We start from the raw sequence: 24,193 nt of genomic DNA, 5'->3' as shown, positions 1-24,193 counted from the left end.
CGGACGCCGAACCGACTGAGCCACCCAGGCGCCCCCCGCCCCCATCTTTATTATTTAATTATTTAATACTAAATGATGACTTAGTAGAGGAGTTGCCCTCTGGAGAAGGAAAGAGGGAAGCAGGATGGAGAGAAAGAGGAGCAAACAAGGATGGGGTCTCAGCTGAGCCCACATCAGCTGGAGTCCACCAGGAGCTCTAGAGCACCGATTACGTCACAGAGGAAGCCCACCTGGAAACGAGGGCCAGCTTTTCTCTACGTCTCAGTCAGTCAGACATGAGGGAGGGAGTTGTAGCCCTCCAGGTGAAGGGGCTGCCTTTTGGCTGAGGACAGTTCTTCAGGGGAGGGGACAGGTGTGGGCGGTCGCCCGCCAACACGCACCGTCCGCAGACAGGTTGCACCTGCAGCCAATGGGGCCTGGAGGTATGCCCGCAGCCTCCACTGTGACGGATGACCCGGGCCACCCTGAAGTGTACCTGCCTTAACAGACAGCGGTTACATTGTTCAGCATGTTCATCATCTGCACCGTCATCATCAACTGCGTGTTCATGGCCACCGCCTGTGGGAAGGACAACAGCAACATATATACCGACAATGCCGAGTAAGTGTTTGTCCTGCGCTCATCCAACCTAAGGTTTGGAACAAATACGCCTAAACGACCTGTGATTAGGTCAGAGTTGAGCTATACAGAGAAAGACAAAGTCACCCTTAATCCCAACTTCCCAGTGCAAATGTCGGAAGGGTCCATTTTAGTTTGGTACACATATTTTTAACAATTATTTTTCATTTTTTTTCAACGTTTTTAAATTTATTTTTGGGACACAGAGAGACAGAGCATGAACGGGGGAGGGGCAGAGAGAGAGGGAGACACAGAATCGGAAACAGGCTCCAGGCTCCGAGCCATCAGCCCAGAGCCTGACGCGGGGCTCGAACTCCCGGACCGCGAGATCGTGACCTGGCTGAAGTCGGACGCTTAACCGACTGCGCCACCCAGGCGCCCCAACAATTATTTTTAAAGACCTCAAAAATAATAAGCAGCACACTTACAACTTTTATGTCTAGCTTTTAAGAGGTTTTCTTTGTGTTTATAGAGGCTTTATAGGAATCTGCTTTTATGGTAATATAACATTCTATCAGGTGAATAAACCATAATTTACTTAACCGTTCTAGTATCTTACTCCTATAAATATCACTGCAACAAGCATCTTTTTTGCATAAAGCTACTTTTCAAAAATGATTACTTTTCTTAGGGTAGAGTCTTAGAAATGGGTTTACTAGATCAAAAGTACATTTCAATGCTTGAAAAACATATGGGGACAAAATGTTTTCCAAAAGGTTTGGGATAGTTGTTAATTTATAGAGTTAACAATATTTCCATTTCCCATGTATCATTTTTGCTTTTTCCCTGGTGAGTTTGAGTGAGTTCTTCCTATAATTAAAATATTAACTTTTCGTAATTTTTAGTTGGCTACTCAGTAATGCAAGTTAATTTTTCAACTTAGAAAGTTCTATATTTTGATAAGTATTCTCTTATCAAAGAGAATGTTGTCCTAGTTTTTCTAATTTAACATATTTGCTGCTTTAGTCTTTCAGGAATATATTGAATAATTGAGAGAATAATAAGAAATCACTTATTTTATTCACATATTTTTATCCCATATTTAACTGTGTGATAGAAACCATCACAGTCAACATACAGAACGTACAGAACATTCCAGACACTCTAAAATTTCCACTTGGCAGTCAATCCCTTGACCCCCACTCGCAACCCCAGACAAATACTGATCTGCCTTCTGTCGCTCTAGACCAGTATTGCCTTTTCTAGAATTTAATATAAATGGGCTCATATAATGTATATGATACCATACTTTCCTATCTGGCTTCTTCCACTTAGCATGTTTTGAGATGCACCCGTGCTGTTGTTTGTATCACTAGCTTTTCCCCTCCTTGGTGTTGAGTTGTATTCCTTTGTATGAGCATATCACAATTTGTTTTCCCATTCACCTGTTCATGGACATGTGGGTTGTTTCTAGTTTTTGGCCATTATGAATAAAGCTGCTAAGATCATTTCTGTATAAAAGTCTGTTTATGGGGATCACCTGGGTGACTCAGTCGGTTGAGCATCTGACTCTTGATTTGGGGTCAGGTCATGATCCCAGGGTCGTGAGACAGAGCCCCATGTTGGGCTCTGTGATGGGTGAGGAACCTGCTTAAGATGCTGTCTCTTCCTCTGCCCTCTACCCTGCTCATGCTCTTTCTTTTTCTCTCTCTAAAAATTGAATTAATTAAGTAGGTAAGTAAAAGTCTTTTTGTAGATATATGTTTGCATTTCCCTTGGATAAATACGTAGGAGTGGAATTGCTGTGACATATGTGAAGTATATGAGTGAGTAACTTTGTAAGAAATGGCCAAACTTCTCCAAAGTGGCTGGACTGTTTTACATTCCTGCAATATATGAAGGCTTCAAAGTCTTTATTAATTTCATCCTTAATTTGCTCTTCTATTTCTAGCTTCTTAAGGTAGAAACTTAAATAGTTGGTTTTAGACCATTCTTCTTTTCTTGTACAATTGTATAAAGCTATAAATTTCCACTACGCACTGCTAAAGAAAGCTTCATCCCACATATTTTGATATGTTGTGTTTTTATTACCTTTTGGGTAAACATTCCCTACTTCTTATGATTACTTCTTTGTCCCATGTGTTATTTAGAAGTGTGTTTTTTTCCAAATATTTTATATTTTTCTAGTTGCCTTATTGTTAATGATTTCCAGTTTAATTCTGTGGAAAGAATATACTCTGTAAGTTTTCAATCTTTTGAAATTAGGAGAAACTTATTTTATGGCTCTATGGGGAATGTTTCATGTGTACATGAAAAAATGTGGATTCTGCAGTTTGATATGATTGTCTGTAAATAGTCCTATTAGGTTAAGGTGGTTGATAGTGGCATTTATATATTTTATCCTTTTGCCATTTCAATTAGTACTTCTATGAATTACTGAGGAGAGGCTTGAAATCTCCATCTATGATTGTGAGTTTGTCTATTATCCCTTCATTTTTGGCAAATTTTGCTTTATATATTTTTGCAGCACTATTATTAGGCACATACAAATTTATGGTTATTATATCTTTCTGATGTATGCATTCTTTTATCAGCATGAAATGCCCTTCTTTATCTTTAGTAATATTCCTTTTAGTATTTGTTTTGTCTGAGGTTAATACAGCTACTCCAGTTTTCTTAGGCTCATTGTTTGCATGGTATATCTTTTTCCATCCTTTTACTCTCAACCCTTTCGTGTTTTTGTATTTATAGTGTATCTCTTGTAAAGAGCACATAGTTGGTTTTTGTTTTTTATGCAGTCTATTTTCTAATCTCTGCCTTTTGATGGTATATTTATTTCATTTGCATTTAATGTAATTATGAATATGCTTAAATTCAGGTCTGCTGTTTTTCTATTGGTTTTCTGTTGCTCTCATCTGTTTTTTATTCCTTTCCTCTTCTATTGTTCTTCCATTCCTACCTTCTTTTTTGTTAATCAGGTATATTTAGTATTTCATTTTATTTTTATTTTTTTTTTTATTTTAAAAATTTTTTTTTTCAACGTTTATTTATTTTTGGGACAGAGAGAGATAGAGCATGAACGGGGGAGGGGCAGAGAGAGAGGGAGACACAGAATCAGAAACAGGCTCCAGGCTCTGAGCCATCAGCCCAGAGCCCGACGCGGGGCTCGAACTCACGGACCGCGAGATCATGACCTGGCTGAAGTCGGACGCTTAACCGACTGCGCCACCCAGGCGCCCCTAGTATTTCATTTTAAATCTCTACTGTTTTTCTTTTAGATTTACTTCTTTGCATTACTTTTTAGTGATTGCTCCTTCTCTGTCGTTAAGTGGGACTTGGGTCTAGTTAAGGACAGTGAGTGTGGGGCTATGCCTTGAAGCAAGGGGCATGGATACTGCTGAGAATAGAAGTGACCCTGGGCAATATCACTGGGGAAAATGGTCTCCCCTTTAGATAGTTGGCTATTCCATGTGAGGAGCTAATTGAGAGTGGAGGAGTTGCTCATTATTTACTGCAGTGTCTCTGGAAGCCTTTGTAGTCAAAGTGTAGCTGAGCCTGCTCGGCTCTTCTAGTGAGATGCAATGAGTCTTCTTTTTCCTATTAATGGAAAGCAGTGGCCCAATTGGATGCTAATCTGCTCAAAGGTCATTGTCACTACTAAAAGACCCATAAGGCAAAGATATGAAAAAACCCTTGTCTAGGCTGTAGGGAAGCTGCTGCTGTCTCCTGGTGGCATTTGTACTGACAATGGATGCATAAAAGTGAGGGTGGGAGGAGGAGGTTGAAAATGTTTTTACAAAAGAAGGCATGTGACTGAGTTATTAGGCCCATGGGGGGAGAGTTTCTCTAATTATGTCAGTGTCCTTTGGTTAGAAAACTTTTAAATGGGAAATTGATTCCAGGTCTATAGCTCTCAGAGAATGAATGCCAAAGTGCCCTAGGATCAGGCGATGGTGTTCTCTTAACCTACCTGGACACCACCCATGGCCCTGATTGGATACCCTAACCATGCTTGAACTGACAGTGACACGCTCCAGAGGGCCTCATTTGCCTGGTGGGTTGGGATCTCTCTGTCACGGAGCTCCCAAGCCCTGTTCCTTGTGGTGGGCATGGCTGTACTCCATATAAGATGTCATGGTTGGTCTGCCTGTCCCTCTATTGGCCAGGCTTCGGCTGGGAGTGGGAGGTGGGAGACCAGGTGGTTAGGTAGAAATGGCAGTCAAGGGCTGCTGTCTCATTTGCCTGAGACCTAGATGGAGATTTGCAAAATCCCACAAATCTGCAATTACAGCTTTTCCCAAAATACCCTTAACTTTGTAAATTATGCCTGGTTTTTTAAAACAGTATTTCAGGGCAGACATGAATTAATCTGCTGTGTTCTTTTGTCACCTAAAAGGTGATCAGCTTAGAAAAAAAAAAAAGGCTGAAGCAGAGAGCAGCTCATAACCATTTCAGCCCTTGGATTTGGCTACTTTGGATTTTTCAAGTTTCCAAGATCTTAGCTCTTTAGCTTTGTGGGCTGACAGTGGTTGGATGTTCTACCAGAAAAGGTCCATTTCTTTTACTGTGAACCAACAGATTGTTTGAATTGATTGTTTCTGTCCCCAAAGTGGAACCCGTTTGTGTGCGTGTGCCCACCTGCACACGGACAGACCCAGCATTTTTGACAGACTGTTTTAATTGTGGTAAAATACACATTACATAAAATGTACCATGTTAACCACTTTTGAGTGGTATTAAGTACAGTCACATAGTTGTGCAACCAATTATCACCATCCGGCTCCAGAACTCTTTTCATTTTGCAAAACTGAAACTCTGTGCCTGTTAAACACTAACTCCCCTCCAGTCCCTGGCAACCACCATTCTACCTTTGGTTGCTATGTATTTGACTGCTCTAGGCGCCTCACTTACGTGGAATAATACAGTATTTATCTTTTTGCACCTGGTTTATTTCCCTCAGCAGAATGACTTCAAGGTTCATCCACGTTGTAGCCTGGGTCAGGGTTTCCTTCCTTTTTAAGGCTGAATAATATTTTTTGGTATGTACCCCATTGATCTGTTTATCCATCAGTGGACATTAAGGGTTGTTTCCAACTCTCGGCTATCGTGAATAATGCTGCTGTGAACGTGCATGTACAATTATTTCTTTGAAATCTTGCTTCAGTTCTTCTGTGTGCATGCCCACAAGTGGGATTGCTGGATCACATGGTAATTCTATTTTTAATTCTTTTGAAGAGGCTTCGTAGTGTTCTCCATGGCTGTTTGCCTCATTTTACAGTACTGCACGAGAGTTTCTGTTTTTCTGCATCCTTACCAACACTTGTTATGTTCTGAGGCTTTTTTTTTTTTAAAGCAAAGCAGCCATCCTAATGGGTATGAGGTGATATTTCACTGTGGTTTTGGTGTGCATTTCCCTGATGATTAGTGGTATTGAGCATCTTGTCGTGTGCTTGGTTGGCCATCTGGATGTCATCTTTGGAGAAACGTCTAATTCAAGTCATTTAGCCATTTTTAAATTAGGTTACTTGATTTGTGCTGTTTCTTTTTAAATTTAGTTTTTTAATTAAAATCTTCTTATGGAAATGTAATGACATCAATACTGTATTAGTTTCAGGTGTATAGTGAGTCAAAGTTTATATACATTATGGAATGATCACCATAAGTCTAGTCACCATACAAAGTTTTACAGTGTTATTGACTGTAGTCCCCACGGTGTACATTACATCCTCATGTCTTATTTATTTTATAACTGAAAGATTGTACTTCTTAATCCCCTTCACCTATTTCATCCATCTCCCAACCCCCTCCCCTCTGGCAACCATCAGTTTGCTCTCTGTGTCTAGAAGTCTGTTTTGTTTTGTTTCGCTCTCTAGTTTCTACATAGAAGTGAAATCATACAGTATCTGTCTTTCTGTGTCTAATTTTACTTAGCATGATACCCTCTAGTCTATCTTTGTTTTCATGAAGGGCAAGATTTCATTCTTTTTTAGGGTGGAATAATATTCCATTGTGTACATACACCACATTTTCTTTACCCATTTATCCATTGATGGATACTTAGATTCCTTCCATATGTTGGCTATTGTAAGTAATGTTACAATGAACATGGCAGTATGTGTACCTTTTCAAATTCGTGTTTTCACTTTCCTTGGATAAACACTCAGAAGTGGAATTGCTGGATCATATGGTACTTCCATTTTTAATTTTTGAAGGAACCTCCATATTGTTTTCCACAGAGGCTGCACCAATTTCCATTCCCATTAACAGTGCACAAGGGTTCCCTTTGCTGCATCCCTGCCAGCACTTGTTTCTTGGCTTTTTTGATAATATTCACTGCGACAGGTGTGAGGTAATATCTCACTGTGGTCCTGATTTGCATTTTCTTCATGATTAGTGATGTTGAATGTCTTTTCATATTCCTGTTGGCAATCTGTGTGTCTATTCAGGTCTTCTGCCCATTTTTAATCAGATTATTTGTTCACTTGACATTGAGTTGTAGGAGTTTTTTTTTTTTTTTAATATATTTTGGATGTTAACCCCCATGTGATATATCATTTGCAAATCTTCTCCCATTTAGTAGGTTGCCTTTTCAATTTTTTTTAATGTTTATTTCTGAGAGAAAGAGAGAGAGAGAGAGACACAGACACAGATAGAGCACAAGTGGGGTGGAGCAGAGAAAGGGAGATGCAGAATCCCAAGCAGGCTCCAGGCTCTGAGCTGTCAGCACAGAGCCAAACACGGGCGTGAGGGGCTCAAACTCGTGAACTGCGAGATCATGACCTGAGCCGAAGTTGTCATTGAGTCGAAGAATGTCATTGGGATTTTGATAGAGATTGTACTGAATCTGTAGATCACTTTGAGTGGTACAAACATCTTAACCGTATTAAGTCTTCTGATCCACAAACATGGGCTATGGAAAGATCCAGCTTGGAACCTTTTCGTTTACTCTGAGCCACCCAGGCACCCCTAGTAGGTTACCTTTTCATTTTGTTGATGTTTCCTTGGCTGTGCAAAAGCTTTTTACTTTGATGTAGCTCCGTTTGTTTATTTTTGCTTTTGTTATCCTTGTCTGGGGAGACAGAACCAAAAAAATATTCCTGAGACCAGTGTCAGAAAGCTTACCGCCCAAGTTTTTATCTAGGAATTTTATGGTTTGGTTCTTGCCTTTAAATCTTTAAGACATTTTAAGTTTGTTTTTGTGTATGGTGTGATTTTTTTGGTTGTTAAGTTGTGGGAGTTCTTTGTATCTTCTAGATATTAACCTCTCATCAGTAATACGATTTACAAATATTTTCTTCTTGAAGTTTTATAGTTTCTGCCCTTGCACTTAGATATTTAGATATTTTGAGTTAATTTTTATACATGGCGTAAGGTAGGGGTCCAACTTCATTTTTTTGCATGTGGGTACTGAGCTTTCCCAGCGTTATTTGCTGAAAGGCTGTCTTTTTTCCATGGAATAGTCTTGGCATCTTTGTGGAAAATCATATGACCATATATATTAAGGCTTATTTCTGGGCTCTCTGTTCTATTCCAGTGTTCTATATGTCTGTGTTTATACAGGCACCACACTGTTTTGATTAGTTTAGCTTTGTGATAGGTTTTGATATAAGAAAATCTGAGACCTCCAAGTTTTTCAAGATCATTTTGGCTTTTCAAGGTCCCTTGAAATTTGGGGTCCCAAAATATGAATTCGAGGATGGATGTTTTTATGTTTGCAAAGAATGTCATTGGGATTTTGATAGAGATTGTACTGAATCTGTAGATCACTTTGAGTGGTACAAACATCTTAACCGTATTAAGTCTTCTGATCCATGAACATGGGCTATGGAAAGATCCAGCTTTTAATCTTTTCGTTTATTCTCCTTGTTTCTTTGCCATCATCCCCTTCTGTACATCAAAGTGCCAATTCTAGAATAGTGATGACAAAATAGCAGTGACAACCCCCGTCCCAAGGCCCCAGGTTGCTAAAACAACTCTCAAGAATGTGGCCATGGAACTAAGCACTGAACAGCAGCTTACAACTTTATCTGTGGGCCTGTTGCTTAGAAATTCTGACTACTAGAACTTGCTTACGATGCTTGCCACTCTGAACTCGGGTTTACTGAAACTCAGGATGCTAAACGTCACACTGAAATGTAAAAAAACCACATAAAGGCCAGATAAGACAGATGGCCTCTCTGCTTTTCACATCACTTACCATATTCCTTCTTGTTCTGAATGATTTACTTTGCAGGTATGTCTTCACTGGGATTTATATTTTTGAAGCTTTGATAAAAATATTGGCAAGAGGTTTTGTTCTGGATGAGTTTTCTTTTCTTCGAGATCCATGGAACTGGCTGGACTCCATTGTCATTGCAACAGCGTAAGAATGTCAAAGATGTTTATTGAGGAGACTTGGGGTGGGAAAGAAGCTCCTTGGCTTCCACCAGGGGTCTCTGTGGGTCCATGTGAGCAGCTAAGCATGTCCTAATAATGCCTAGAGCTCTGAGTGCAGCGTGGGTTGGCCCTGAACAGCATCATGCAGCCAATTGGCCAGAGGCCTCCACACGTGAATCCATTTCTAGGCCACATTCATGCTCTCCTTCCTCCAGCCATTCACTCCCCAAACAGTGGCCTATGATGGGCCAAGTTCTGTGCAAGATACAAGGGTTGTGATAATGAAAACAAAACAAAACAAACAGACATGGTTCTCACCCTCTTGAAGCTCACAGTCCAGATGGGAAGAGGGAAAATTAACAACCATTGCAATCTGGTAGGGTGAGTGCTGGGACAGGAGCTGGGCATGTATCAGGCTGTCAGAATGTGTAGGAGGAACCACGGAATCTGGAAAATCTTTGGCTACTGCAAGCTCTCAAGGAGTTTTCCTCATTTCCCTCTAGAAGTTTTCTAGATTTGGCCTTTATGTTTAAGTCCATGGCCCCTTTTGAGTTAATTATTGTGTGTATATTGTATATGACATGAGGCGAGGATTGAAGTTCTTCCTGGAGGAAAGGGCATCAGTTTGGCATCTGAATGATGACACAGGGTCGCCAAAATGAAGAACAAGAAAAGCAATGGCCCATCACTGGCACAATAATAGTAACCTAACATTACTTAATTTGTGCCAGCCATCGTCGTAAGCACTTTGCTTATGCTTTCCTGTTTAGTATCTGCAAAAGCCCTTTGAGGTAGATGCTATTAATTCCCAAGTTTTACATTTGAAATTCCACGGTTGGGTGATCTTGGCTATTGAAAGGTGGCATAGTGCAGTGGTGAGAGCTCAAGAGTCAGATTGCCTGGGTTCCTTCTGGGCTTGGCCACGTAGTGAGACCTTACGTAAATGCACTGGGCCTGGAACCCGGTAGTCAGTCAATACATGTTTTGATTGATTTCTCTTATCGATAGCTGTAGCCACAACTGCATGGGCTATTCCAAGGGATCTTACTCTATGGCCAAATATAAAAATTAGCTGAGAACAGCCTCCCGTGCAATCTGTGGCCCACAGCTATGGAGAATGATACTACAGACCCCGAGATGAAGGTGGGGCCAAGAAGGTGAGGCCCCAGATTTCACCTTGGTGGACAGAGAGCTGAGGCCACGTTTATTTGTGGCCTGCGTGGAGATACACAGTGCAGCTACAGGACTGAGTAGGCCCAGGCTTTCCCTGTGCTTTGTCTTCTAGGTTTGTATCATACTCACCAAGTATCAGGGCCAGTGGCATCAGTCTGTCGTCCCTACGTACCTTCCGGGTGTTCAGAGCTTTGAAAGCAATTTCGGTGGTTTCAGGTAAGTCAGTCTGACTTTCAGCATTGCCTTTTAGTGGGAGGAATGTTCTTGTATGTTAAACGTTTCTCAAGATGACGTATAAACCAAAACCAAACAAATTCTGCTTTCTTCATTTATTTGATCATTCAACAAATGTGTCTTTGAGCACCTCATATGTCTAGACACTGTGCTAACTACTTGGGGTATATCAGTGAGTGAACACACAGAGGTCCCTGCCCTCAGGGAGTCTACATTCTGAGTGGGAATAGGGAGACAGACACTGAGCAATAACTATAATAAATAGGTAATTACCTGCCCTGTTATAAAGTGCTATGTGCCATGGAAAAATAAAAAGGAAAAGTAAGCAACAGGAGGGCTCCTGGAAGCCGTGGGTTCAGGGAAACAGGATGCGATTTTCAATAAAGTGATCAGGATAGGTGTCATTGGGGAGGGCGTACGGGAGTGGATTTGAAGGCAGCGAGAGAGAGTCCCACAAGCGGGTGTATGGGAAGGAGTGTCCTGAGCACAGGCAAGAGCTAGGAGTGCTGAGACTGAGGAATAGAAAGGATACAGATGCGCCGAGCAGACAGAGTGAGGGGCCAGGTGGTAGAGGTGGACCACCCTAGTGAAGGCGGGGAGGTATGTAAGCACTAGGAGGACTTGGGCTTTGCTGTGAGATAAATGGGAGACTTTGGGCAGAGGAGTCACCTGACCTGACAAGGCTTTTGTTTTGTTTTGTTTTTATGGAAGTTGGCCAACACACCATGATACGTTCGTTTCAGGTGCACAATATAGTGATTCAACAGCTCTATAAACTATGCTGTGCTCACCGCAAGCGTAGCTACGGTCTGTCGCCATACAACACTCTTACAATACCATTGACTATATTCCTTATTCTTTTCTTTAAATGTCTATTTATTTTGAGAGGGAGAGAGAGTGCAAGCAGGGGAGGGGCAGAGAGAGAGAGAGAGAGAGAGAGAGAGAGAGAGAGAGAATCCCAAGCAGACTCCCCACTGTCAGGGCAGAGCCTAACGCGGGGCTCGATCTTACGAACCGTGAGACCATGACCTGAGCGAAAATCAAAAGCTGGATGCTCAACCAACTCAGCCACCCGGGGGCTCCTCTATTCCCTATTTTGTGCCTTTCTTCTGCACGGATCACTCATTACAAAACTGGAAGCCTGTACCTCCCACTCGCTTTCTTCTGCCCACCCTCCTTCTTCCCCCTCTCTGGCAACCACCAGTCGATTCTCTGTATCTATGAGTTTCTATTTTGTTTTGTTTGTTCATTTATTTTGTTTTTGAGATTCCACGTGTCAGTGAAATCATGTGGTCTTTGCCTCTCTCCATCTGACTTATTTCACTGAGCGTAGTACCCTCTAGGTCTATCCGTGTTGTTGCAAATGGAACACTCTTGTTCTTTTTTATGGCTGAGTAATATTCCACTGTATATGGGTGTGTGTGTGTGTGTGTGTGTGTGTGTGTGTGTGTGTGTGTGTGTGTATTTACATTTACCACGTCTTATTTATCCATTCATCTAATCTGACAGGTTTTAAATGGACTGCTCTGGCTGTTGCATGGAGAATAGAGCGAAGGGAAGGAAAGGCAGAAGCAGGGAAATCAGATAGGAGACATGGTGGTCGCCATGGAAATGTGTCACTGAGATCTGCTGCGGGCAGCATAGCTGAATAATGATCCCAGCTGCCACGTCTCTGGATTCACCACTGCATCCGTGTCCACGCCAAGATCATGCTTTCCCTGCGTGTCAGGGGGCCTAGTGCAGACCCATTGCTGAAGGACATGGGCCCCCTCTAGTGGGAGACGTTAGTTCAGGGGCTCCTCAGCAGCCAGGTTGCGACTCTCTCACAGTGGCTCTCTTCTTGTCCACTCCTGCTTCCTTCCCACTCTGCTTTCCCAGCTGTCAGCGCTGTGTCACAGCCCGAGGCTCTCCCTGCCAGCTGTGCTCTCTTCCCCTTTTTCTTCACGGGCATGTCACCCAACATATCCCATGCAGTTCTCATTCCAGAGTGTCTGCTTCTCAGAGAACTCAAACAGAGGCACAAGAGGCCACTGTCATAATCCAAGAGGAGAGACGGTTGTGCTCTAGGATCAGGTGGTGTGGAGGAGTGAGTCAAGGTTCTTGGCCCGAGTGACTGGCCAGATGGAGTCATCATTAACTGTAAACCCTCTTCACTAAAAAATTTTCCCTCTCTGCAGTCCTTCCCTTGCCCCTTCTTCTTCCCTTCCCTTCTAGTCTCTTCTATCAATGCTTAGCTCCCCCACCAAAACGCTAGGCAATTTGGATCCTTTCAAAAAGAGGCAGTGGGTTGGTTATTTTTTGAAGCCTCAGAAAAACAACCGCGTAGTGGTAAACTGGCAGTCAAGGACACTTTATGTAGGATTTGCCTCCCTCCTTCTTTTCTTCCTCTTTTGCAAGGTCGGCCTTGGTTTCCCAAGTTAAGTGAGGGGCTCAGTGCCTTGTGTTTCCTATGGGTAAAATATACATCAGGCAGTCACTTAGCAGCTGTAGAGTTTCCTTCTTCCTCTCTAAACGGGTGACCATAGTCTCTGTTTTGACCCATGAAACACATGAGATCCCTGGATACTTTCTGGAAGTAAGGGCGTGAGGTATGATCCTTTAAGGAACTTTGTAAAAATTATTCAGGCGTCCCAGCCGTCTTCCAGCCAAATCTTCTTGCTTTGGAGAAGACTCAAACATGTTGTTATAGATGCGAGTCGGGCTTAGGTGAGGTTGAAGCGTCCACTTGCTTGGTGCCGCTGGGGACACGGTGAATGTCCCAGCTTGGCCGGAAGCCTCCTCCTTATGCGGCACTGCACTTTGTGGGAAAGTCATTTGCTGCCGCTTTGGCCTCCTGTCAGGTGGCACTTTCTGTTCTCAAGTCTACCCGTCGTGGTTTACACTGATCACTGAAAACTTTGTCACTTGGTGCCATCCCACACACTGCAAGTCCTGTCTGGTTGTTTATCTCTCCACCTGTGTGGACAGCGGGGCCCCTGGCTCAGTCATGTGCTGGGGCTGCCTTGTTCTGGCTCCGCAGCAGGAGAACGTGCACCTCCTTTTCCAGCTCTGCATCCAGGAACGTCGTGCTGTGTAGCCTGAAACCAGCTGGATGGGAGGGCTGTACGGAGGGAGAAGAGGGATCTGCTACACAATTCCGCAAACAAGGAAGGCTGTAAATGCTACAGATGGGAGTTTCCCTGCACATACACCCCCTCTCCCCTCCCCAGAAAGCTGATTTTAAACATTTGCCGTCGTACCAAACATGGTGTCCTTATTTTGTAACTTGGCAGCCTATAGAGTGCCGTGGACACAGTAGGTGTTTAGTAAATATTTCTTGAATTCAAAAAACCCCTATTAGAAGTAGTAATCTGAGTTCCCCCCTCCCTAGAATATTCTCATTATCTGAGTCCAGAAAGAGCTCCTCCTTCTAGCTCCCTGCCCCCTGATTTAGCAAGGTCTCATGGCACCTTGCGGAGCTTGTGGTTGGTAGTGACCACTGCATGTGAAATACAGCTCTGTGTCCTCCTCTAGGGTGGCCTCACTGTGGCCTTAATGCTGCACGCGAGCCCCAGCTGTGCGTTGTCTGCACAACTGTAATCAAGTTGCCCAAATGGGATGTTTCTGTTCGGTCTTCTAACTTGCCCTGCGGAGCAACCCCGTCACAGACACAGGGCGGGAGGAAGAGGCTGAGCCCTAGACCGGCGTCCACCCAACGGCACATAACTGCTCTGGCAGAGTTAGAACCAGAACCCGTGGCAGCAGAATCCCGGGCCAGGCTAGTTTACAGTCCCAGCCGGCAGTCAGGTGACACCCGAGGCCTTGGACATTCGCTCCATGCCCTTTGCCTGTGTCTGCTGTAGACGTGAGTGGGGGCTTCTTCCCACCCTGGTCCTTTTCCTCCTCAGGTCTGAAGGTCATCGTTGGGGCCTTGCTGCGCTCTGTGAAGAAGCTTGTTGACGTGATGATCCTGACTCTCTTTTGCCTCAGCATCTTCGCCCTGGTAGGTCAGCAGCTCTTTAAGGAAAATCTGAACCAGAGATGTGTCAGGAAGGACTGTAAGGATATGGATAACCTTGACGGTAAATATTCTACCTTCCACACCTTGGTCCGTGCATGGTTAACTTTTATTCTCACCATTCATGCTATCTACAGATCTACGTTCCAGAGTCTTAGCACGAAGGATGATTTCATCCTTCCAGGGGTCTCATATGGGCAGATGCGCTTCTTAGAGAACTGCCTCATTCTTTGGGTTTCCATGGAGAAGGCAAAGCCTGAAGCCATATCCATACAAGTGGTGTCAGCTCCCATCCCTTCCCCTGTGAATCTGTCCACTCTGTGTCATGTTTTGCTTTATTTTTTTTTAATTTAAGAAAGAGAGAGAGAGAGAGAGAGGGAGAAGAAGAGGGAGAGGGAGGGAGGGAGGGAGAGAGAGAGAGAGAGAGAGAGAGAGACTGAGCATGAGCAGGGGAGAGGCTCCAGGCTCTGAGCTGTCTGCACAGAGACCACTGTGGGGCTTCAACTCACAAACCATGAGACCAAGAGCTGAGCCAAAGTCAGACACTCAACCAACTAAGGCACCCAGGAGCCCCGATATCACTTCTTTTTCTGCTGCACCCTCTCCACACTGAGGTCGACCGTCCAGCAATTCCACATGTCCTGGATCTCACATGGCTACCCCGTTTCCATGTCTGTCTTGGTTTATTTAATTTCTCGTGGGTTGAGTCTGTGTCCAGCTTCCCCCAGGGCCTGGTCTCTGGTTCAGTTTTATGCACTGAGAGGCCAGGGGGTCATGGTGGTCCCTGCTTCCTCCTCGTCCTTCTTCCTTCTTCCTTTCCCTCCTTTTCTCTTGCTCCTTCCTGAGGGCTTACTGTCTGCTTCTTCTCTGGCTGCCCACTCCGATCATTTTAGAGGATTCCAAACCATTGGTTTCAAGCAAGCCTGGCACATTGGCTGTTGTCTTTCCTTTCAGGTTTTGCTTTTAAATCTGAATTTATGATTCTTTCCTTTTCAGACCATTGCTTTGAAAAGAAAGATTCCACTGAATTCAGAATATGTGGCAGCTGGATGGGTGAAAGGTAAGAGGTTCACACTCTCCTGTTTTCTCCCAAGCAGATCACTTGTGGACCTTTTGGGGTGATGTTGCAAACGGTCTTCATCTAATGACTCGTGGAGGCAGTGATGGCAGTTGACAAACAGTCCCGATTACTGCACGCATCTACGCAAGTTTCGACATGCATTATTAAGTTATTAACAACTCACCACTGTAATTAATAAAAATAAAATCAATTATTTTTAAAATTAATAATAAAACAATAAACTTACTGTAATTGATATATTCATTTAAACATGAATTTAATATAATTCAATTAATTTCATATAGCTTAAAAATAATAAAAAAATAATGTAACATAATTTAAAAAAATAATATAATAATTGTTTCCAAGTGTTTACAGCAGCTTCCCTTCCTCCCCAAAGTTAGGTTGAATTAGTAGCTGAAGAAACCTACTGAGAACGTAGTATTTTGACTTTATGGAGTGAGTATTCAGGACTTCCAAAGGTTAGGAAGAATGTTATGACTGAGAGCCTCATGGAATCCTTATTTTCTGTTCAATGGCGTGGTCCTGATGCAAGGCTATCTGAACGTCTTTCTCAGGTGCTCACGTGTTGATCACCAAAGCCTCTAATTTCATACACGGTTTTATGTGTGTTCACAGGCCGCTCGTAGCCCTCTGGCCCTTTCGGGATACCCTTCTTTCTTCCAGGGCCTCAGTGCTCTCTTGTGGTGACAAATTCAATTCAGGGTGATTTAATGAGCATATTTCAGCGTTTATTTATTTTTGAGACAGAGAGAGACAGAGCATGAACAGGGGAGGGGCAGAGAGAGAGGGAGACACAGAATCTGAAACAGGCTGCAGGCTCTGAGCGGTCAGCACAGAGCCCGATGCGGGGCTCGAACTCACAGGCCTTGAGATCATGACCTGAGCCGAAGTCGGACGCCCAACCGACCAAGCCACCCAGGCGCCCCTAATGAGCATATTTCAAATTAAGATAATACGCAAATCCTTCTCACAAAATAGGCTAAATTTGCGCCCCAGTAATAGATAAGTATCAAAGGCAGCAGCATGCCAAGCTCTGTGCTAAGCCCAAAGAGTCCAAGTGCGAACCAGGGAGCATATTCCTCTTGAAGCTGGCCTCTCGCAGGAACGAGAGAAAATGTGTTTGACTCTTTGAAAGTATGATGAGTGTTTTAAGAGAGATGTGTAGATACTGAGAGAAATAACAGGGGATATAACCCTGTCTATAACATGAGAGAAGCATCCTGCAATACCACGTGGGACGGTCACAGGTTCAGACTCAGCCAAACTCACAAGACGCCATAGGCTTTAATCTAATACAAAGTTTCTTGAGCTTTCTGAAAGGATCCCCGGCAGGACACTGCATCCACAGTGCTTTCGTTTAATGAGGAGACAAACACTGTAACGTACAGTGCTTCCTTGACCCCGCACAGGGCAGGTACAGTTACTATGGGCAAAATCCAAGGGGGGTTGGGCCACCTGGACACACAGACACCGCAGCCTTGGCTTCTAAATGGTCTTCATTGTGTCTTCGTCTCTCTAAGCTTGTATGCCGGACTTAGTTCTCTAGTCTAGGTGTAGTCTCAAAGCTCAGGCGTTGTTTTTAAAAAAAAAAATTTTTTTTTTAAGGTTTATTCATTTCTCAGAGACAGAGAGACAGAGCGTGGGCAGGGAAGGGGCAGAGGGAGAGGGAGACACAGAATCTGAAACAGGCTCCAGGCTCTGAGCTGTCAGCACAGAGCCCAATCGGGGCTTGAACTCATGGACCACGAGATCGTGACCTGAGCCGAAGTCGGATGCCCAACGACTGAGCCACCCAGGTGCCCCAGGTGTTTGGTAGACCAACTCTTAGCACATGATCTTCTGCATTGATCATAGCACAGTAGTTTCCAAGGAGATGGCAGGTCTCAGGTCACCTTCCTAGGCAGGTCTCCATCTGCCCAGGGCCCAGGCCTTCTTCAGCCTTTCCTCACTGCCTCGTGCCCTGAAGACCATCCGGCTGGTTCTGAAGCATGAGTAGGAGGTTCTGGCAGGTGAGGAGATAGTGTGACCAAGTCCATTCAGTAGAAAAGTAACGGGGAAGGCTTTGCGCCTGAGGGTAAGTGGTCAGGGGGAGTAAGAAGAAACCCAGCAGCTTGTTGGGCAGAGGGGCAGGAGACGGGAACTAACTCTGCAGGGTCTGGTAGCCCGTCAGTGCCTAGGAGTTTTACTTTGATCACAAAGGAAACAAGACCTGACCAGGTTAGGGGTTTATAAAGGTCCCTGTGGCTGCTACATGGAGAATGGATGCATGGAGTAGATGAGGCAGCCACTGAGGAGACTACGTTGATACAGGTGAGAGTCACGAAGCAGTGCGGTGGAGAGGATGAGAAATGGATGGACGAGTTCCAAAGGCATATAGGAGACAGAAAGAGCAAGATTTGTGAATTGAATAGTAGGGTTTCACTGAGGTCTGAGAAAGGGGCACAATGGATGTCTTCCTTCTGAGTCACCCTAACGCCAAGTCTACCCCTCACCGAGTCCTATTCTGCCCACCAAGCAAACTCCCAATCAATTTGTCAGGACCTTTGATTAAATGCGACTGAACAGCCCAGGCTTACCAGGTATCTGAAGAAAGCCTTTGGCATAAAGGGGCCGACATAAAGAAATGGGAAAAATGATCATTGTCATAGTTCAGGCAGCTATAATAAAATACAGTAGACGGAGTGACTTATCGACAACAGGAATTTATTTCTCACAGCTCTGGAGGCTGGTAGTTCAAGATGAGGGCACCAGCTTGGTTGGGTTCTAGTGGGGGTCTCTTCCAGATTGTAGGTGGCAGTCTTCTCTGCTGTGTCCTCGCATGGCAGAAAGGGGGTGAGAGAGCTCTCTGGGGTCTCTTTTATGAGGGTACAAATCCCATCATGAGGGTTCCACTCTCCTGCTCTAGTCACCACCCACAGGCCCCACCTCCAAACAGTATCCCGCTGAAGATAACAACTGCAAGGTACAAATTTCAGGAGGACCCAAACATTCAGGCCATAAGAGCTGTGTACAAAACAACAGTTTAGAGAGAACCAACAAGGACTTTTAAAACCTTAAATAGGGTCCTCAGTGAAATTAAAAGAGCTATTGTATACATAAAAACAAAAATAGCTCATTATGAAAAAGGAACAGGGGTGTCTGGGTGGCTCAGTCGGTTGAGCGTCCGACTTCGGCTCAGGTCATGATTTCCAGTTTGTGAGTTCAGCCCCGTGTCGGGCTCTGTGCTGACAGCTCGGAGCCTGGAGCCTGCTTCAGATTCTGTGTCTCCCTCTCTCTCTCTGCCCTTCCCCCAGTCAATGCTCTGTCTCTCTCTGTCTCAAAAATAAATATAACATTAAAAATTTTAAATATTATTTAATTATTAAATTATTATTTACTTAATTATTATATTAAAATTTTTAATATAAATATAAAAAAAGGAACAGTGAACACAAGTTTTTTTTGTAACATGATTACAAAAACTCAATAATAGAATTAAAAGATTAAGTTGAGGAGGGGCACCTGGGTGGCTTAGTCGGTTAAGCATCCAACTTTGGCTCAGGTCATGATTCCATGGTTTATGAGTTCGAGCCCTACACTGGGTTCTCTGCTGTCAGCACAGAGCCCGATTCAGATCCTCTGTATCTTTGTGCCCCTCCCCCATTTGTGCGCACGTGTGTGCGTGCTCTCTCTCTCTCTCTCTAAAATAAATACATTAAAAACAATTTTTTTTAAAGATTAAGTTGAGGAAATACTCCCCAGAAAGTAACAACAACAGAGACAGAAAATTTGAGAATAAGTATCAATCCAGAAATTCCAACTTTCAACTAAACAGAAATTTCTGAAACAGAGTACAGAAAAAACAAAAGGGAGAAAATTAGCAATGCAACAATACAAAGAATTTTCCTGAGCTTGAGGATGCACGTCTCTCTGTCCCTCCGTGTCCCATAAAGTGCCCAACACCGTGAATGAAGAAAGGCCATGCCAAGGGCATCATTGTGGCATTTCAGAACCTTTAGGAGTCAAGATCTTAAAATAAAGAGAAAAAGGTTACCCACAAAGGAACAAAAATCAAAATGACATCAGAATTCTCAACAGCGACACAGGATAACCACTGCACAATGCCTTCATATTTCTAAGGAAAAATTATTTTCAAACCAGAATTCTACTTCTGACCAAACTATCAACTGTGAAGGCAGGATAAAAGTATACTCACATAGGCAAAGATCACCCAGTCTTCTTAAGAAGCCACTTGAGATTTGTTCCAGAAAAATGAGGAAATGCAACTTGGAAAAAGCAACACACAAGAGCCAACAAAAAATGGATCTGACGGGAGAGCCATCAACCAAGGCCGCGGTACTTTTCTGGAAAGAGGGATGTAAGTGGTGATGGAGTGGGATAGGATATTGGGGAGCTAACCCTCATCTACCAGAGCAGCAACTTAATCAAGGACTAAAATTGAGAGATATCGGCATAAACATTATCTTTAGAGGTACGGACATAAACGAGTTGAAAGTTGTTGACTTTGGGGTATGTAAATGGTGGTTAAAGAGTGGTGATAAAAGTCTTAATTACAAGTCTTTGGGTACCACATGGCTTTTAAACTGTATGCATGTATTCCTTCGATCAAAATGCTGTACTTATCAAAAATGAAGAAAGTATGTACCCTTAGTATTATCTGATAGATGCACTTAGTGATGTGTGCTCTGATGACGTGGGCAAAGACCCATGTACACGATATCCACTGTTTGTAAAGTAGAACCCAAATGTTTGTGAGACCAAAAAGACTTAACAACTGAAGCATAAATCTTCACCATTAGCACAGCAGTTAAATAAATCATCGGGCTGTAAGGCATGAAAAGAAATGAGATATTTCCCTATATGGTCGTGTGGAAAGGCCTCCATGCTATCTTGTTCCATGAAAAAAAACAAGGCGCAAGAGAGCGGTCAAAGAACGCTCCCATTTAATGAAAAGAAAAAACCTGCTAATATGAACTTACTAATCAATCCAGTTGAAAAGAGCCAGTGAGTGCCCACAGTAAGGTGCAGGCTGGGAAGCTTGGCAGCTGGGGCACAGTCCCGCGACAAAAGCTCTAGGGCTTTCCAATGGGAGCCGTGGTCCCCAGAAGAGCAGGTGCGTTGGCCAGGATGGGCGGGAGGCAGGAGCGAAGCTGGCCTGGAATGTAATTCCTCCTCTGTTCCTTTGTTTCCATCTAGTGCCTGTTCTGAACAATTTCAGTGCAACCACACCAAAAGGAATCCTGACTATAATTATACCAATTTTGACAACTTTGGCTGGTCTTTTCTGTCCATGTTTCGGCTGATAACCCAAGATTCCTGGGAGAAGCTTTATCAACAGGTTATCAATTACCCTCCCTCCCCCTTCCCCTCCTCTCCCTCTCCTCCCTCCCTCCCTCCCCCTCCATCACTCATTGACATTTCTGTTGTTTATTCATAACTTGCCATCCACTCCCCGCCATTGTCCTCTGCTCTCTGTCCTCAGCAGTTGTACTGTTAGGTTCTACTTCAGATATTCCGTTAGAAATGCCAAAAAAAGTGCCTCCTTTTCCTAGAAATGCCGCCCCTCTCCAGATTCCCTGCAGCCTGCGGTTCTGCTACCCATGCTGGGGTTTTCAGGAAGCATTCCTTTCTCTCCTGCCTTTTCAATTCTAAAATGCAAAATACCCTTGAGAAAGTCATCATCAAGTTCCGAGACTCACATGGGAGTTCAGGGCCGGCCTCTCCTCACTGATGGGCAGCAGGAGCCCCCCAGGAACGGGAGGCTATCCATGATGCTGCTGTGGGCGGCTCAGCCAACCGGTGCTGGGGGCGGGCCGCTTGCCACTGTGCTGTGTCTCCTTGAGGTGACGGTCACCTCCTGCAGAACAAGGCTTCAGACGCAAGCGTGTGCTGTGTCCTTTGCAGACCTTGCGTACCTCAGGGCTTTTCTCAGTCTTCTTCTTCGTGGTGGTCATCTTCCTGGGCTCCTTCTACCTGATTAACTTAACCCTGGCTGTTGTCACCATGGCTTACGAGGAGCAGAACAGAAACGTAGCTGCCGAGACCGAGGCCAAGGAGAAGATGTTCCAGGAAGCCCAGCGGCTGCTGAAGGAGGAAAAGGAGGTAGGGACACGCAGCATCAGACAGTGGGGTCTGCTTAGGGGGTGGACTGCAGAGGTCACGAAGCCTTGAGCCTTAGGCCGGGGCTCAGAGCCTTCTCTACTATGCTTTTTGGAGAATTTAAGCCCCTTGAAGACTGGCTCTGCTGCTGTTCTTCCTCAGCTGTCCAGGCACAGAGCTCTTGAGAGCAGGAAATCCTCGGTCTTCTGAGACCTGGGCCTTGTAGGACAGACCCCAAACCGGGGCTAGAGGATAAAATATACATATATGTAAATTAAGGCTGTGCTCCAGGCTTGTTTATGGGAACCCGGAGATGCTTGTATTCAGGGCCTTTGCTTGCCGAGGCTTTGGGAAAGTACAATGGTGCTCTAGACACAATAGCCGTGATTACCTCTCCCTTCTTGAAATTCCCGTCATATTTACAGGCCATTCTCATTGTTTCTTGGCGTCTTTACATTTTTCCAATTCGAAGACTTCAGGAACATGTTTTGTTCTCTTTCTCAGCCTCCACGGAGATTTGTCAGAGGGAGGCCCCACCATGTTTAATACCGGCATCATCAGGCACAGACACGTATAGAGTGCCGTGCTACGGTTTAGCGATAGAGACATGAAAGCATTAACCTTGCCTTTGAGGCTGCAGTCTCTGTGGATAAATAAACAGGATATGTCCCTCTGGTAAATAATAACAAAGCTAGCCTATTCCAAGTCGGCGATGAGCAATCTAAGTGGGTGGACGCCTCCAGAAGGGAGGAGAGAACGCTCACGGAGGTCAGGTCATTTGCAGTGTTTTATGGGAGGTATAATCTGTTTATTAATTGCTTTTGTTCACTTTCTAAGGCTCTGGTTGCCATGGGAATTGACAGAAGTTCACTTAATTCCCTTGAGGCATCATCTTTTTCCCCAAAGAAGAGAAAGCTATTTGGTAATAGGAAACGAAAGTCCTTTTTTTTGAGGGACTCTGGGAAAGACCAGCCTCCAGAATCAGATTCTGATGAAGATTCCACGAAAAAGGCAAGTCTCGGCCCAGGGATTAATGATCCTATAGCACCGTTAGGGGGACAGGTCAAGTTGTCAGCCTAATTGAAGGGATTCATTCATTCATTTAGTCATTCATCCATTTGCACGTACTTTCCCACATCCGTGCATCTGTTCAACTACCCATGTCTTTACAAACATCTATTTGAAGTGTTGACAGGGTTTACTAGCCACGTGGCACTGGGGTAGGTACGAGGGCTCTGTGAGATGTCTGAAACAGGTGACTAACGATGAAGACACACGAACAAGGAGGCAGTTATTGTTTAGTATGACAGCTGACATGATGATCCCATATGGGAGAACAGAGGAGAAGCCATGTCTTAGTGGGGGTTCCTTGCGAAGCAAACCCTGAGACGTTAAAGTGCGGGTAGATGATTTGGGAAGTGATCCCAAGAAGCACCAACAGCAGTGAGAAGAAGGGTGACACGGAAGATAAAGTGGCCAACTAAGGTTCATCATTCAGCTGGTTACCACTGAAGGTACTTGGAGTTTAATCTCCGTGGAGTGAGGGCACTAGAGTATTCATACACCGACTTTGGTCCATCATTGGTTCCAGACTGCTGGATTCAGGTGACAGTCATTTTCCTGCATTTCTGACTTTGTGTTCCTTAGGGCAGAGGGTGGTCAGGTCACCAGAGAAAGCCCTCAGGGAGGACCCGGGGACATACAGATCCAGCCAACGGCAGCATCTATGACTTGGGGGTGGGGGGTGGGGGGCGGAAGAAGAGCCATGGATCAGAAGAGTTCCCAGAGGAAAAAAGCATCCGTGACCAAAGGATGAATTAATGTTTCATCCCTGGGTAAAAAGTGAATGGAGCACCACAGGTAGAGGGAGCAGCACACGCAAAGGCCTGGAGGCAAAGGAGAGCGGAAGAATGTGACCTCGTAGAACACTTGTGAGTGTGTGTGTGCACGTGCATGTGTGTATGAGGCTGGAAACGGCCTGGCAAGAGGCTATAGCGGTAGGATGGGGTCATCACAAAAGACCTTGAAGCCGAGCTGAGGGGCTCACCCTCTACTCAGGGACCAAGGGCTAAGCAGTATTGAAAGTTGTTTGTTTTTTTAAATATTTATTTATTTTTGAGATAGAGAAAGAGACAGAGTGCGAGCAGGGGAGGGGCAGAGAGAGAGGAAGACACAGAATCCAAAGCAGCTCCAGGCTCTGAGCCGGACAGCAGAGAGCCTGGTACGATACGGGGCTTGAACTCATGAACCATGAGATCATGACCTGAGCCAAAGTTGGACACTCAACCAACTGAGCCCCCCGGGCGCCCGTGAAAGGTTTTAAGCAAAAGAGTGACTTGACCAGGTTGACAGTTTTGAAATCCTAGATGCACTGAAGAGACCGGACCAGAGCAGGACGAGACTGGAGGGAACCAGTTGAGAAGCTGTGGTGGCAATCCAAGTAAGAGGCGACAGGGGCTTAAACTGTGGTGAGGGCAGGAGGATGAAGAGACAATAGTGGTACAGTGATTTCCAGAAGAAACAATTTGGCACTTGACTAGATAGATGCAGAGAGGGTAGCCAACTTGATGGACGGTAGTTTACCGAGACCGGAAAGGAGTTTGTCCTGGGGGAGGGAAGGATGGCGAGCTCAGTTTTGGGTGTGGCAAGTTTGAAATGCCTGTGGGGCATCC

General features: G+C 44.5%; 1 protein-coding gene across 1 annotated transcript in view; it reads left to right on the top strand.

Annotated features, from left to right (window-relative positions):
• Positions 1-24,193, top strand: part of SCN11A (sodium voltage-gated channel alpha subunit 11) — an 86,646-nt gene that overhangs the window by 5,059 nt on the left and 57,394 nt on the right. Inside the window, exons 3-10 of the mRNA XM_040479827.1 lie at positions 499-600; positions 8,792-8,920; positions 10,220-10,323; positions 14,229-14,402; positions 15,335-15,398; positions 20,619-20,760; positions 21,327-21,524; positions 22,359-22,532. Coding sequence (XP_040335761.1) covers positions 499-600; positions 8,792-8,920; positions 10,220-10,323; positions 14,229-14,402; positions 15,335-15,398; positions 20,619-20,760; positions 21,327-21,524; positions 22,359-22,532 — 1,087 coding nt within the window. The remainder of the gene's footprint in view (positions 1-498; positions 601-8,791; positions 8,921-10,219; positions 10,324-14,228; positions 14,403-15,334; positions 15,399-20,618; positions 20,761-21,326; positions 21,525-22,358; positions 22,533-24,193) is intronic.

This window comes from Herpailurus yagouaroundi, unplaced genomic scaffold, assembly GCF_014898765.1.
Source record: "Herpailurus yagouaroundi ecotype Mexico unplaced genomic scaffold, PumYag 159, whole genome shotgun sequence".
Taxonomy (NCBI): Eukaryota; Metazoa; Chordata; class Mammalia; order Carnivora; family Felidae; genus Herpailurus; species Herpailurus yagouaroundi.
This window is presented reverse-complemented; position numbering and strand designations above follow the sequence as displayed.